This window comes from Perca flavescens, chromosome 23 (genome assembly GCF_004354835.1).
Source record: "Perca flavescens isolate YP-PL-M2 chromosome 23, PFLA_1.0, whole genome shotgun sequence".
Taxonomy (NCBI): Eukaryota; Metazoa; Chordata; class Actinopteri; order Perciformes; family Percidae; genus Perca; species Perca flavescens.
In genome coordinates, this window is record NC_041353.1 from 14635940 (window position 1) to 14650897 (window position 14958).

General features: G+C 38.5%; 2 protein-coding genes across 2 annotated transcripts; one reads left to right on the forward strand and one right to left on the reverse strand.

The window, feature by feature from the left end:
- Window positions 1-1075: 1075 nt before the first annotated feature.
- On the reverse strand, window positions 1076-4738 carry LOC114550506 (ras-related protein Rab-19). Its single transcript, XM_028571304.1, has 4 exons — window positions 4544-4738; window positions 1814-1997; window positions 1364-1467; window positions 1076-1261 (listed from the first exon to the last, which is right to left on the reverse strand). The coding sequence occupies exons 1-4, from the start codon at window positions 4736-4738 to the stop codon at window positions 1076-1078; spliced, it is 669 nt and encodes a 222-aa protein (XP_028427105.1).
- Window positions 4739-6460: 1722 nt separating this feature from the next.
- Window positions 6461-12773, forward strand: LOC114550349 (tetraspanin-8). Its single transcript, XM_028571057.1, has 9 exons — window positions 6461-6657; window positions 7424-7489; window positions 7980-8093; window positions 8252-8326; window positions 8464-8562; window positions 9985-10071; window positions 10719-10778; window positions 11092-11175; window positions 11361-12773. Exons 1-9 carry the CDS (start codon window positions 6577-6579, stop codon window positions 11463-11465), a joined length of 771 nt encoding a protein of 256 aa, XP_028426858.1. The 5' UTR covers window positions 6461-6576; the 3' UTR covers window positions 11466-12773.
- The last annotated feature ends 2185 nt before the right edge of the window (window positions 12774-14958 follow it).

The window sequence follows — 14958 nt, forward strand, 5'->3', positions numbered from 1 at the left end:
AAAAGGGTACAACTCTGTACCTACGGTAAGGGTACCATTGGTATACCTCAGGGGTACCACCCCAGCGATGAGCCATTTGTACCCTTGAAGGAACATATTCAAGGGTACATATTTGTACATAAAAGGCACAAACTGTTGGGGTACTTCTTTGTACCCATTAATATGGTACAATGTTGTTCCCCTTGGGGGTACTGCCCCAGCGACGAGCATTTGTACCTTTTCTTTTGACTGCTCTGTACCTTTATTGTGTGTGTAGTCAAACAGCAGCAGCAGAGGATCACAGCTCATCATAGTGGAACCACAAGAGGTGGGTGAAATACTCAGAGTCTTATATGTTAAAATAGAATCAAAGTCTGCCAGATTTTCCAAAGTTTTACCGGCAGAGTGAAGCATGAAGACATTATTTTGACAAAAAAATACCACGCAAAGAACGTTGTGTTAAGGATAACGTGGTTGAGGGCAGCAGGAGTTGAGGATGCTTGGAATGTTTATATAACTAAGTAACCACCGCATCAATGCCTTGGTCTTTACATTCAGATTTTGATTACTTTTGGTAGTGAAAACTTAAAAATAAATTACTTAAATATATATTAAAAAATAAAAACAGTCAAACAATCCAGGATTAGTTGATATAAATGAGATTGGTTTACTAACTTTACCTAAAGCTGATCACAACCATCACCACTGTCTCTCCCCCCCATTTAAACATGCTTGGTCTTTGTCCTTGTAGTACCAGCTTAACAATTCTCTCGGGTCAGGTATAAGCTACAAAAAGTACACAGAGTTGATTTTTCAATACTCCAGCCTTATTCCACATCCATGCATCTTTGGATCTGCTTCCATTTCCCAGTGGCAGCCTGATGCGTACCGGAAACCTGAATTGTTATACGGACATGCGTAGATGGTTGAGATAGGCAATGACCTCGATTGGTTTGGGTCAAGATAGTCAATTGGTCAGGGCGCATAGGACCTGAACAAATTGGGTTTCCGGTACGGATCGGGTAGTGACATCCCCTTCTCCAACATTTATGAAGAGAAGCGTCCTTCACCCTCTTCCCTGTCCTATCCAATCAAATCAACAACATGTCTTCTTCTCTGGTGATGTGTAGGCAGCTATGTCGTTAACCGGCCGAGAGTTGGCCCGGAGAAGAACTCGAGGTGTGCTGTGGCTCTCTGAGTCCCCCTGCTGGACATTGAGGCCATTACGAGACATCAGCTCTCTGGCCATCAAGGTGAAAGCTTCTTCCACATTCTGACTCTCCTAGACACAGAGAAGGACACACAAGAGGAGGAGACAGAGGATTTAAGATAAGCTTTTTTTACCAACTCCTCTGTGTTTTACACAAGCGAGTATACTCATTACCTTTGCAGATGTTTCTAGAGCAGCTAGTGCATCTCTCTCCTTTGCCAGATTGCAGGCTTCCTCAAACCGAACCTGACGTTCCTGCTCCAGGTCACATTTGTTACCTACATGGAAACAATCAGGGAGCTGAGAGATGCAAACAATACCTGAAAATAGGAGTCTGTGTTGCTAAAGTCCTGTTAATAATTTTATCATTGTACCCAATTTACATGCTAAGGCCAACATTACACACACAGTAGGCTACTGCAAACACAAGTTTTTAAAGTGGAATGTAATAGAAATGATCCAGTGAATTTAAAACTTGAATTTTCCACACATGTTGACCTTAAGAAGGAAAATTAATTTGACTTTTTTTTCAAAACTGTTGTCCACCCTCTTATACAAATCACTTCAAATGCAGTCATACTGTATTCATGCACCCCACATGTTTACATGTTAACATCCACACACCTATGAGAACCAGCACTACACTGGTTGCTCCATAGAGCTCCACCTCTTTGATCCAGTGAGCCACTGAGTCAAAGGTTGGGCGTCGCGTGATGTCATAGGTGATGATGGCGCCGTGAGCGCTGCGGTAGTAGCTCTGGGTGATCGTACGGAACCTCTCCTGACCTGCCGTGTCCCACACCTGCATCTGTTACCCACACAGACAAGAACAAGGAATCAGCTTTAACAGCTGTATGGATTCAATAAACATGGCTGGATGTATGGCGTATATGCACATAAATAACAAAATGACAATGACAATAGAATATGACAGTTCACCACATGCATCCGCACACACTTATGGGAAATTCCTTGTGTCCCTCTGCAGAATATTCCCTGGGCATCTGACAGACCATGTTCACGTGGTAACAGCCGTCATGGCAACCAATCTGAACTCATCAAACAAGACCATTGTTTTCTATGCCAATGTTGAAGATTGTGAACCTTCTACTGTCAACTTTTATTCATCTAGACAAGCTTAAAAACTGTATTAGTTGTAAGTTTTAATTGTATTAATTAAATTAAAACTTACAACTTCAATTTTTTTATTATAGAACTGTAAAAAAAAATAACGCTGGCCTATTGTTTGCAACATGCCTTTAAAAAAGACTAAATGACTCCCTCTTTATGTGGAAAAATTAAATAAAAGCATTTAGTAACCTGACTCATGTTGTCAGTTAACTAACAGCATCCAAAGCCAAACAGAAAAACAAATTGTTACAAGAACTTGGCAGAGAATTCAAGGATACAGAATGTGACATAAAAAAAGCACGGCTATTATTTATTATAGCTGTAGGTGCCCATGATACCGAGAAATACTAAAGTGAATTGTCCTCAATATCGAGTGGCACCATTACATATAGTCTCAGGCTTGAATGGTTAGTTGGGGGTTAAGATAAACACATAAACAGGAGCCATGGTGTCATTGCTTGCACTCATTTGAACCCTGAACTCTTTATGATTCCAAAGCAATTAAAATGTATTTGTTACTTTTACAACCTTATGGTGACCTTATACAGCATTGTGATTCACGGATTCATAAAAACAGACGGTTTAAACGGGGGAAAATGCTTCTAGGCTATCAAATGCTAACTTTCTACATGCAAAAACTCTCAATGATACTCTGGAATTAAAAGGAAGAGGAAGAAGTGCGGAAAGAGGTCATCACAGTTAGGTTTATGATGTAGATAGAGTAAATAATTCCTCCTGATTTAAAGTTCAGTTGATGACTTGTTTGTTGAGATGAGATAGCATGCAATGCTTTTTTATTCTTTATTTTTATCTATTTAGGATTGTCAACAGAATAATACAGTTGGTGTAGGTATGTTTGTGTGTGTGTGTGTGTGTGTGTGTGTGTGTGTGTGTGTGTGTGTGTGTGTGTGTGTGTGTGTGATTTTCAATTAGATTATCAATTGCACATGAATGATGAATTGATGGGTTTTTTAGTGTTAGTTAGTACTCCCTACAAAAACTCAAGTTTCTGTAGTGATAATGTACTTGGTAAGTTCTGATTTTTAACATAATCTAATGCTAAGGAATTAAAAAGCAACTAGTATGTCTTGATATACAAAGTACCATTTGTTCAATGTGATTTCTCACATTTATCACTGTCCACCTAAATCATTTAGTTCCTTTTCTATCTTAATGATGGCACAGGAAGTCATTCCAGGTTTATTTTTGTCTGCACAAAAGCTCAAGCAGAGCAACCTGAAGGACCGGTCTTTCATGTGAGCAGCTTGTCTGACTGGTTTTGGACTGAGTCTAACTGACACTGTAATCCAATGACACCTCTCACTGTGTAGTGTAATTTATCCCAAGGCAAGTCCACAAAGTTGTACAAAGTCACATCGGACAGCAGTTGCATTTTATAAATTATGCCGTACTTTGTTAATATTCATAATATTTTACCAAAAAACCCGTGTTCTGCAGCCTGTCACTGTCAGAGCCAGCTGGCTCTACAACAGCATTGATAGGATCCAGGCATTTAGCAGGCATTACTGGCACATATCACGGTTTCTGCAGGGTTGACCTTGTTAAATTTAAGACATTTTGATCCCACATGGATTGCCATTTAATACCTGTTTCAGATTGGGGCCAAAGTATGAAAGTAACATTAGCTAGTGTGGTGTCTTCACTAGCTATTGCTTAGCTAAGCTGTTAGCATTATTGCATGACTGCATCACATTATGTTATACTTCCTAGAAGCAGACAACAATAATTCCTAATGATATAATTGAATAGGGACCTTGACCCAGATAAGCCACATAAAACAGATGCATGGATTAACATGTAAGTGTTTTATACCTTAACATTGCTGCCTTTATCATTTGAGACCTTTAAATACCGTATAAGGACTTTGAGGAAACTGAATTCAATGCTTTTAGGGATTTTCAAGACCTGAAGATAGGCTGATCATTTGCTCTAGTCACATCTAAAAGTCCTTCTTACTTTGCCTTGTATCTACAGTCACATGCTGGTTTGCCCAATTTTGACAGTATGGCTTCACTGACTACAACATTTACTTATTTTGAAAATGACCATATGCAGAAAGGTCTGCATATGGAAGATTTTTTGTTCTTCATATTCTTATCACCACCTCCTCAACACACACATGACCTTAAATACTTCACAATTAAGGCTGTATGTCCCTCAACATCCCTCAACACACTCAAACACACCACATGCAGTGCCAACCTTAACTTTCTTCCCATCGATATCCACGGTCCGTACAGTGAAATCCACTCCGATGGTGTTTTGCTGTTTCTCTGAGAAAATCCCTGACTTAAAATTCTGAACCAAGCAGGTCTTTCCTACGTTAGAGTCTCCAATCAGGATGATCTTAAACAGCAAATCAAAAGAGTCATCATGCTCAGGTCCTGAGGTCTGCATGGTGGAGGTACAGTAGAGTCTTTTACTGTGGATGTGAATGTGTAGGAATGAAGGAGATGACCTCCCGTTGTACTGTAGATCACTTGGAATGTATGGACTTTAAGGCCAAGAGATGATTTGTTATCTTTACGCTTAAATAAAGAAAAGAAAACAGATCCCAAAATGCATTTATGTTGAGAAGTTTCATTTAAAAAAAAAAATAAATGACTCCACTGTTTCTCCTCCCAGTGAAAGCTACAGTTGGTCACGAGACTAGATTTCCAGAAGCACGGTACATTTCCTTACAATGGGCCACATGTAGCCTGTAAAACCAGTTTAGGGTTTAGAAAGTTTGTTTGTCAAGATATAAAATTATGCTGTTCAAATGTTAGAAAGCACCTGATAGTCCATTTACCTCACCAATAGTTTCCAAATAAAATTTAAAATAGTCTGAAATTGAACACATTGTGAAGTACACGGCCCACAAGCAGCAACTTGGAAGAATTAACTGTGTCTGTTTTCAGTGGCTTAAAAAATAAAAGGTGTTTTCTTTATAATTCTCTCCATGCTCTCTAGTTTCTCATTTTGTCTCTCCCCCCTCTTGTGCTCTTTCAGTAGGACAAAACTGCCTCAGTTTCTGCTGCTCCTTTCAGCTCCTTCTCAGGTGTTGACCCACTTTGTGGCCCAGAGCAAAATAAAGCACATCCCATCCTTTTTGTCCTCCTGCGCAGGTTCTGGTAAGCCGTCTGTCGAAAGGAAGAAAGCAACTTCCTTTAAATAAAATGTAATTTAAAAGATCCTTGTCTGTAATCCAGGCTCCTCTCCAATACACCTGCTGTTCTTTCACACACGTGTCCGTTTCTTTTTTCCCACACCAGCTTCTCTGCCTTCCTTTATCTCTGCCTCCTTCTGTTATCACTTTTCCTGTTTTTACTGATTTATAGCCTCATGCGTCTCTCTCTCTCTCTCTCTCTCTCCCTCCCTCTCTTAATAGCACCTGTGGAAACAATAGAAACCCGCCCTACCTGTTATAGGGAAGTAGCCCAGCCCTATTATGGCTGTGGGATCCTGGGAAATGCAGTCATTGTGCCAGTAAAAATGCAACAGTCAAACTAAGGAGTGGAAACTCATTTTGACGCTAGGATTCAAAATGAAGTTCTGCCAATTTCAACAATGACTAGTCACACTCAGGAGAGTTACTTTGCACACTCTCAGCTGTCATGGTGGACTAGACAGTAGAGACAAATATGAGGGGAGTTATGTTTCTCGTCCACTATAACTGATGTTCAAAATAATAGCAATGGATTAAAGTAGTGGGCCTCCAAAAGAGATGCATACAATGAGAAAGACACAATAGCTTCACATTAAGGGCTGTATGAGGTCACTGAGGTCATGTCCTCTGTATTTTTTATAGGCTATATAAATGTGTGAGTTTTGCAAACTTGAGTGGAGCTTACATTCTAAAGTTAGTGAGTCAAGTATTTTTTAGACTCAACATGTTTACAATTTGACTAACTAGCAAGTCTGTGGAACTGAATAAATAAAATAGTGTTTTTGCTGCTAATGGGTGTGTTTTATTAGCTCAGTATTTCTACGGCCCTGCTCATAATGCACACACCCATTGCACCTGAATCCCTTTGGTCATGGCTGAACAACATCACTCCTGTGCGCTAATCCCCTCGCTTCCAACATTTCCGACTGCACGTGAAAGCAGCACATACCCCTCACCCAGTGCATCACAGTGACGTCCTGTGCAGAGAGATACTGTAGATGCCCTTACAGTCATAATCATAGGTTTATAGTCTTTATATTTGCTTTATGTAAAAGGTAGTTTTAAAGCCTGGGAGATAAGCAGCAGCATGCATCGGAGCGCAGTGGTCGTGGTGGCGGATAAAACGAGCCTGAAAAGGCCGTTTATTTTTGCAAACGCTGTGCATATGGTAGGTAGGCTATATTTCACAGTTTTAGAATGCAGATTAAGCCCAGAGGCCTATTTGATTGCCTTTTATAGGATATTTCTCTGATGAAATGTCTGATTTGATTGCTGTTATTTTGACCCAATAAATGCCTATGATTGCCCCCAAAAAAGACTATGCTAGTGCTAACGTTATATCTGTCTAACATACAAACATGCTGCAGCGAATCCCCTCCATCAAAATGATACAATTGTGGCCATTCCTGCAGCACATTTCATTGCGAAATGTTTTAAGGTTATATACTAAGAAAGTGATGAGGAAAAATCAAAAGACGCCAGTGGTGGTAATAATTTGCTTTTACAAAAGGATACCATAACGATTTTCTTCTATCCCTCCTCACGCCTCCCCCCGCCCCCAAAGAATGCATTTAATGTCCTCATAATGCTACTGTTGACAATGTGTTTGTGTTTCTCAGCTGGGAGTTTAGAGTCATGTGCAGTATACGTCTCGATTTGGCTGTGATATTACTGTCCTGTAAAGGTTATATCTTAAACCTGGATAGCTGTGCTACTGCCATCCATTAGCACTTAAATAAACCATAAAAAACATTAAAACATTTAAGGGGATACTCTTACAAAATACCATATACAGATTGGAAACAACGTTCGAGACACTGACATTGTAAAACTAAAACATTTTTTTCCTTCTTTTTTTGTGTGGCCATCTACATTTTTCATGTCTTCTTCACTTGCAACATCGTAACATATGTTTATGTTTCCTTTCTCCAAAGGCTCTGTGCTCCTTCATGTTGACGATGACAGTAGCTTGGCATAGAGACCTCATACAAACTGGCAAAGTAAGACTGACTTCAGATGTTCTTCTGAGCAGATGAAAATTATTTCCTAAGCAGATATTATTTATCAGAGGCAAAAATGACTTCCATCTCATCAGATTTAAAAAAAAATAAATAAATAAATAAAAAGGAGCAAAACAGTTGCTGGGTCATCCAAGGAAAATTGGGGGATTATATAGACATGGCTTTACTTTCATCGATATTGCCTGAACACACAACAGCTGTACCTTTTTATATTGTCTTTACTCCGGACAATCTGAGTTTAAGCCTTCATGTTGGCAAGCATCTGCTAGTTGAAGTGTCCTTGGGCAAGACAATGAATTATCTTCAGGTGCTGACCCTGACCTTTGACCTCTTTTGTAGCCCTGCTATCTTGGAAATACATCTGTGATAACGATATAATATGAAGTAACATACATAAAATGATAATTGTTGATCAGGGCATTTGCCAATCAATGTATCCCTTTAACGCCAGTGTTATTTTTCTCCTCAGCTGGTGTCCACTGTTTCTGTAGTGATAATGTACTTGGTAGAGATCGGCTGCCTGCTGCTCTCAGTGATCGGTGTGGTTGGAGCCTGTACAGGAAAGAGATGGTGTTTGATTCTGGTAAAAAAAAAAACTGCTTCAGGTGTTTGGACTACCACTGTGTGTGTGTCCTTGTAATATTTTATTTTTGCCAGTGTAAGACAGTGTGTGTTTAAATGTTTTTTCTGCAAATGATGTTTCTCTTTCATGTACTATTGTTGCTTTATGTGTGTGTGCAGTATGCAACTGGGATGGCAGCAGCCAGTCAAACAATAATTGTGAGAACAGCACTAAGTTACCAAGATGTTTATGAGGTATAGTACTTGAATGCTCTGCTTTTTTGAGCAAATTCAGATTTTTAACATAATGTAATGCTGAGGAATTAAAAAGCAACTAGTATGTCTTGATATACAAAGAACAAATGTGTTCAATGTGATTTCTCCCTCCTCAGAAACGTGTGGTCCGTGAGGAGACTAAGTTGCTGTCCATGATGCCACTTACTGGAACCAGCAAAGCCAACAGGACCCTGTTGTATAGTATTCAAAAAGAAGTAAGGAGATCATTTATATTTATAAATATAAATGTATTTATTATATTTATATAACTTGATGTTATAATTGCCCATACATTCCAGATAATACATTCCTCCTCCTTATAAGGTGCAGTGAAGATAGATAGATTATTTTTTGGCCATTTTTAGGCCTTTATTAACAGGACAGCTGAAGAAATGAAAGGGGAGAGAACAACATGCAGCAAAGGGCCGCAGGTCAGAGTCAAACAGGGCCCGCTGCATTGAATAGTAAACCTCTATATGGGCACCTGCTCTACCAACTGAACTATCCAGGAGCCCGATAGATAGAACTTTTAATGCTATTTTTGTCCACCACACAATTAAATGGTGTGTCCCATTTGTCCATCTGTAAGAAGCGTATATATCTCAAAGAATATGTAAGCCATGTCTTTTATTATTTCTGCTAATATTATTCTTGTCTTTCTTAAATTTAGCATGTAACCATGCATGCATGTAAAAAGGAAGTAGTATGTTGAGCTATAGAGTCAGTTAGCTGTGGCCTAAGATTTAAGTCCCACATGTTGTGCCAATTTGTGAAATTGGCACCATTAAAATGATTCAGATTTAGCTATTAGCAGTCCCTTTTTGCAGTGAACCCATGGGTACAGAAAACCATCACTGGATTGCTTTGATAAGAAAACTTGAAAATGTGATTATTCTTAGGCAAGTTCTAGAGTGTATTTTCTATCATTTCTAAGCATTATGGCTGTGTATTTGCGAGGGACATCAGAGATAATATCCTCCGAAAGTGCAAGTCACACTAAATTTTAAATAAAATGTCTTCAGTTTGATTCAGTGAATGCCTGGACTGGGGAGGTACACCTCATAGCTTATAAATACCTCTAGTTAGCCAACTTGTGCTCACCGCGGACTACGGCTAGCTTAGGAGTGTTTATAGGGCATTTTCTTGGCCATCTGAGGCAGAAAGATACTAGCTCCCACATTCCATGTTAAATAGAAGATTCAAAGAAAAATAAATCTAGAAAGGCTGCCTAAAGAAGACAGGCACACACACATTTGGTAGAATTTAGTAAAAACTTTAACCCCCATACACAGACATACAAATCACACACAGCCCCCAGGTGGCAATCAAACATGAGTGAAGCCACAACAGCAGTATATGTAGTCTTTGGGGCGTGGCCGGGAAAGCAGGTGTGTCTTATCTTTAAGAGGTACGTATCTACCTACCCTGCCTTGGGGGAATCATTTCCTGTACAAATCCAGCCAATACATTTAAAGGTCATAATTTCTACCTTAAACATGTCTATGTTCTTGTTGTATGTTATATTGTTTAATGCATTTTGTTCTGGTTTATCTGTTTTGAATTTACTTCTTACTTAGCCTGTGTGTGTGTGTGTGTGTGTGTGTGTGTGTGTGTGTGTGTGTGTTTTTCACTTCCAGTTTGAGTGCTGTGGTCTTATTGAAGGCTATAAAGACTGGGGCGCTTCCATCCCTGCCTCCTGTAACTGTCAGTATCCAGGAAAATGCGTGAGTATCTTCCTTTATACTGTACAAGCAGAATATAAGCAGCGAAGATCACTTGTTAGGATTTCTGGTCCTGTAGCCTCACATTGCCTTTCAGTCAAGTAAGACATTTGAGGGAAACATTTTCTTGAGTATGTGTTTGACTGGGGTACTACTGAAATATATTCTGCTATTGCTAAAAAACAAAAAAATGCTTTCCTATAGCTTTCCTCATGAAAACAAACACTGCAATGTAATCTGGCTTCAACTGAGCGGCATGACGACGTGTTTGTTCTGCATATCAATAATACTGTATGGAAACAAAGAAATATAGGTGTAGCAACAGGCATGTTGCAACATTTTAAAAAACTCCCCAGTCTATGTGTATTTAAACTACCCATTCAGTGAATGAAAGCTGAACCTTGAAGTAGCTCTACAAATTCAAATAAATGTTTACAGTGCGGCTGCAGATCACATTTTTGGAAGTAACATGTTATGATAACTGATAGGAGTGATGATCCAAACTAATGTAAAAAAAGACTCAGGATGGAAAAAGAACAGAATTCTTGTTTACATTTTAATTTGCCCTGATTTTATTTATGTTGCACCCACCTTTCACCAGTTTTGAGTGAAGCTAATTTTCCCCCTGGTATTTTTGTATTCCTCACCAGATTCGACTACGGGGCAGCGCCACACTCGGGGCTCCAAAGAACCAGTATGTTTATCAAGAGGTAAATGATCTTAAAGATTGGTTTGAAAAAAATGGTTCTCTATATTAATTTGAAATTACTACAGTGGTTCCCGACACTTTTCGGCTGGTGGTGACCTCTCACATTGAAGCAGTGTCTGCTTGTCGGGGTCCCGACCCCCATGTTGGGAAAAACAGTACAGTTTCACAGTACACTTCAGTAGGTGTAATCAGACACAGTGGAAGACAGAAAAGCCAAATGAATCGCAGTATAGCCAGATAAGTTATTTCTACATTCACATTGTTAACTGCTTTCGCCACCACCTTAACAATAAACCTGCACTTTATTTTCACAGCCTTGCCTACATGTGTATGTTTCTGAACTGAAGCTTGCATTCTCATTGACGATGGCTGTTCAGTTTGGAAGTGGAGTATTTTGGGTATGTGTTCTTTTCACACATTAATATGTTTGGTAGGACTTTACATGCTTTATAATTTGCATTATAACAATACATACATACTTCTTGTCATAAAGTAGACATATTACACAAGGGTTCTGTTCAGATTTGATCCCAGATCAGCAGAAAATCATCATGCTTGTAACTCTTGTGCTTCCCTTCCCCAGGTGGTTCTACTGGTCATGAGCATCAAGCTGATGGGCCAGATAAAAAGGAAACAGGAGTTCATGGCTCTTCTCCTAACAAACAGATATGTTCCTGGTGCCTTCTAGTCACCTCATATGTTTTGATAGACACTTCAAATTATTATCAAGCATACCTGATTTGTATTTGCACATTATGCTGTATACCATAACCTGGCTATTTTTGTGCTATAGCAACATATGTTGGCATCATAATTTCCTGTCAATGCATGTAACTGATATTGAAAAGTATATACATGCATAGATCAATTTCCTTTATCCTACTGCTGTAAAAACATTGCAATTTATTGAAATTAACTATGTTTAATAATCAGCACATTTTAAAATGCTTTTGTCATATATCTGAAATTATGTTCGAAATTATTATATCTTACCAAGCATTAACCAGCCATCTGTTTTCTTTGAGTAGCTAGACCCGATTCCCAGCATTTTGTTATTTACAGTAAGTGTTGTCTTATCTGGATAATATTCAGATATTATTAAGTCCATTTCCTTTATACCTGGATACATCACCTGTCTTTGGAAAGACAGATATGAATCTAATTGCATCTACTGTACCTACAACTTTATCAATTAATGGGTTTAATTTAACTCTTGTCAACTGGACCAACTTCTTTTAAGCACACATTTAAATATTCATACTTGTCTAAAACTCACTCATTAAATTTTCAGCATTAGAGCAACCAATAATCTTTGAACAAATAATAATATGAATAACCCGTATGTAGCACATTTCATAAACAGTGTTTACAAAGTGCTTTGATTGAAATATAACCATGTATTTATTATTGAGCAATGTATTTCCTTGGATAAATAATCAGGTTGGACGACGGAATGAGCCACAGCTCTCATTGGGACAACAGAATGTCTTGATGCCTTGTTATGCACAATGTATATTTGAAACTTCATCACTCCATTAAGTTTTTGTTAAGGCATATTTAGTGGGTAAATGATACCCACTAGGAGGAGAGGGGATTCTGTTTGGTTGCACATTAAGTAGACATGCAGTAAATCCTCAACTATTTCGCCTGCAAAAGTTTGATTTCAAGGTTTTGAGACATTTTGGCAAGGCCACTGCAGACAGGTTGTGAGAGGCTCCTGTAGGAAAACGCGTCAACAATATTCTTGCAGAGACTGTAATGTCCCGACTGATGCCACTCTCACCGAAGAAGCCTTTACGCCACATCACTCCTAAAATGACTTGCTGCATGAGCTGCCTGCGGTTGAAATGTCATCCTTGACTGATATATTGTCATATGAATTTCATCTGACACAGCAGATCCAATGTCTACCTGTGCACTTTAACCATTAATGCCTAATATACAATATACTCTTGCCAAGTATGGTATTGTTATTTCTGTTATACACTGTTTTTATTTATTTATGGAATGAACTGATGTAATATTTTGTAAATAGCAGGAATAAAATATGTGATTCTTGTTCCTTTGATGTTTTATTTTGAAATTGTTTCTTAGAGCTGAAAAACTTACATTTACTCAAGTAACATACTGTACAATTTAGTGGTACTTGTACCTAGGTGTTTCCATTTTATGCTACACTAGACTTCCACTCCACTACATTTTAGAGGGAAATATTGTACTTACTTTACTCCACTCCACTTTTCGTAATGAAGTATGAATTATTTTGACATTGAAGTATTGCTACTTCTTTCACCACTGCTTAGTTTATATACAAAAAAAAGACATTTCAGCATTACTTTAAGTTACACATCCTTTCTTCTTAAAACAGACAATGAATATTGTTTCACTCAACATGTCCTATTGCTGATTTAAATTTTTTTTCCTGATGTACTTCAAAAAAACAGTCCGACATTACAAACTTGCATCAGTCTCCACGAATGCAAACAAGGAAACTGACAAAAAACGATATAAACACTGCAGCTGTTAATTTTTTTTGTCATGATGCCAATAATGTTACACACTTGACATCTCATTGGGAGGTGGAGGGACAGGCACAAGCGCTTGTACTTTCCAGTACATTTTCCCTTTTTTTAATGCAGGCGGTGTCACAGAGGTGTTTTATAGGACTTTGGATTTGCTTCTTTGGCACCCAAAACGTAAAATACAGTTTATTAGTTGCTTCCCTGCTATCTGTACTTCCGTCTTCTACCATAAACTGAAGCATCTGATCCTGGAAATACTGGCTGTTGCCTTGTGTCCTTGCAATGATGTTTGCTTGTGAACATGCAGGTCTGTGGCTGCGGTGCTAATGACGTAACTGGGAGCACCTGGCCAGTCCTCCCTGTCTACTTTCTGTTCTTCTTAATCATTTGGCACAATTGTCGAATGACTATTAAACTTTGTCAAACTTTATGACTATTTATATGAACATTTGGTCAGTTGTTCACATGACTATCGTCATTTTTAATTGCTTTGGCACAAAATGCACTGAGTAAGCCTTGCAGATCAAAATGTATTTGCATTTATTTGCTATTAAATCCTATTACTCTCAAATGCAATTATACTCACGTTCATTGTGTAAATCCCTACGTGCAAAATAGAGCACTCACAATAACCTGTCACACATACATTAGATACATAATAGTTATGTATTACTGTAAAAGTTGTCAGATAGATAGGTTTAGGCTAGATTGGGAATAATTTACTGTAATTTCCTGACAATATAGAGCAACCAAAAACAAACAGGTGACAGGTGATGATATCACAGCAGATTGTTGTAGGGGGTGGCTGCGTCATGCCCAAAGATTGCAATCAGGTGTGATGTCGATGCAACGTTGTGGCCAGACAGAGAGGAGAGGAGATTGGATGACCCATAAAGGTTGATACATTTGCTGCATACTTTCTTGCACATATTGTACAGTAGTTCCTGATAATTTTGCTGTTTGATGTTTTTTTCTGTACAATCCTCCTTATACATTTGCAGGCTGGTGTGCACACGCAAGTTTTGTTGAAAGTATAGTGTGTGCCATGGTTTACATCAATACTAGTCAGCTGCCTAAATATACAATGTTAGCAATTGGATAATATGACATAGTGGGTAACTACTATCACAGTGTCAGAGTAAACTGTCATTTGACAAGATGTTTGCATTTTGACTGTCTTGGTCTAAGCAATGATGAAGGAACCTTTTGTTGTGATGACTCACTGCATCCACACACCCCCACACACCACTGATCCTGACTTCCACACCTCATTGTCTTTATGTTTGCACTTTCATTTATTAAATGGCAGTTTGTTAATATTGAGTTTGCTGTGCATCTCCCTCTTTTGCTGTGGCCTGTGCGCCGTCCACAACATGTTGGGGGCTTATCCGGGATCTAAAGCTAAACAAAGGTGAACTCATGCTGGTGCTGGGTGAAGCACCAGCACCAGCTGTCAGATTGGACAGATAATCTAGCTAGCTGTCTGGATTTACCCTGCAGAGATGGAACATTTGGAATATTTAAGTTTTCCATAACCTAAATATTTCTGCAGTCATATCTTCATCAGTGCTATTAAAAAAAAAAAAAAAAAAAATATATATATATATATATATATATATTTCTTTAACCATCTCAATTTAATTTACTCTATTTCCGCCT

Bases quoted from the DNA above. Each gene is read 5' to 3' on its own strand.
- LOC114550506 (XM_028571304.1), bottom strand. From the start codon at position 4,738: ATGCAGACCTCAGGACCTGAGCATGATGACTCTTTTGATTTGCTGTTT. The intron at 1,468-1,813 runs GTGTGTGGATGT...GTTTCCATGTAG, and splicing joins TGTAGTGCTGGTTCTCATAG to GTAACAAATGTGACCTGGAG. The intron at 1,262-1,363 runs GTAATGAGTATA...CTCTGTGTCTAG, and splicing joins CTCTAGAAACATCTGCAAAG to GAGAGTCAGAATGTGGAAGA.
- LOC114550349 (XM_028571057.1), top strand. From the start codon at position 6,577: ATGCATCGGAGCGCAGTGGTCGTGGTGGCGGATAAAACGAGCCTGAAA. The intron at 8,094-8,251 runs GTAAAAAAAAAA...GTGTGTGTGCAG, and splicing joins AGAGATGGTGTTTGATTCTG to TATGCAACTGGGATGGCAGC. The intron at 8,563-9,984 runs GTAAGGAGATCA...TTTCACTTCCAG, and splicing joins TGTATAGTATTCAAAAAGAA to TTTGAGTGCTGTGGTCTTAT.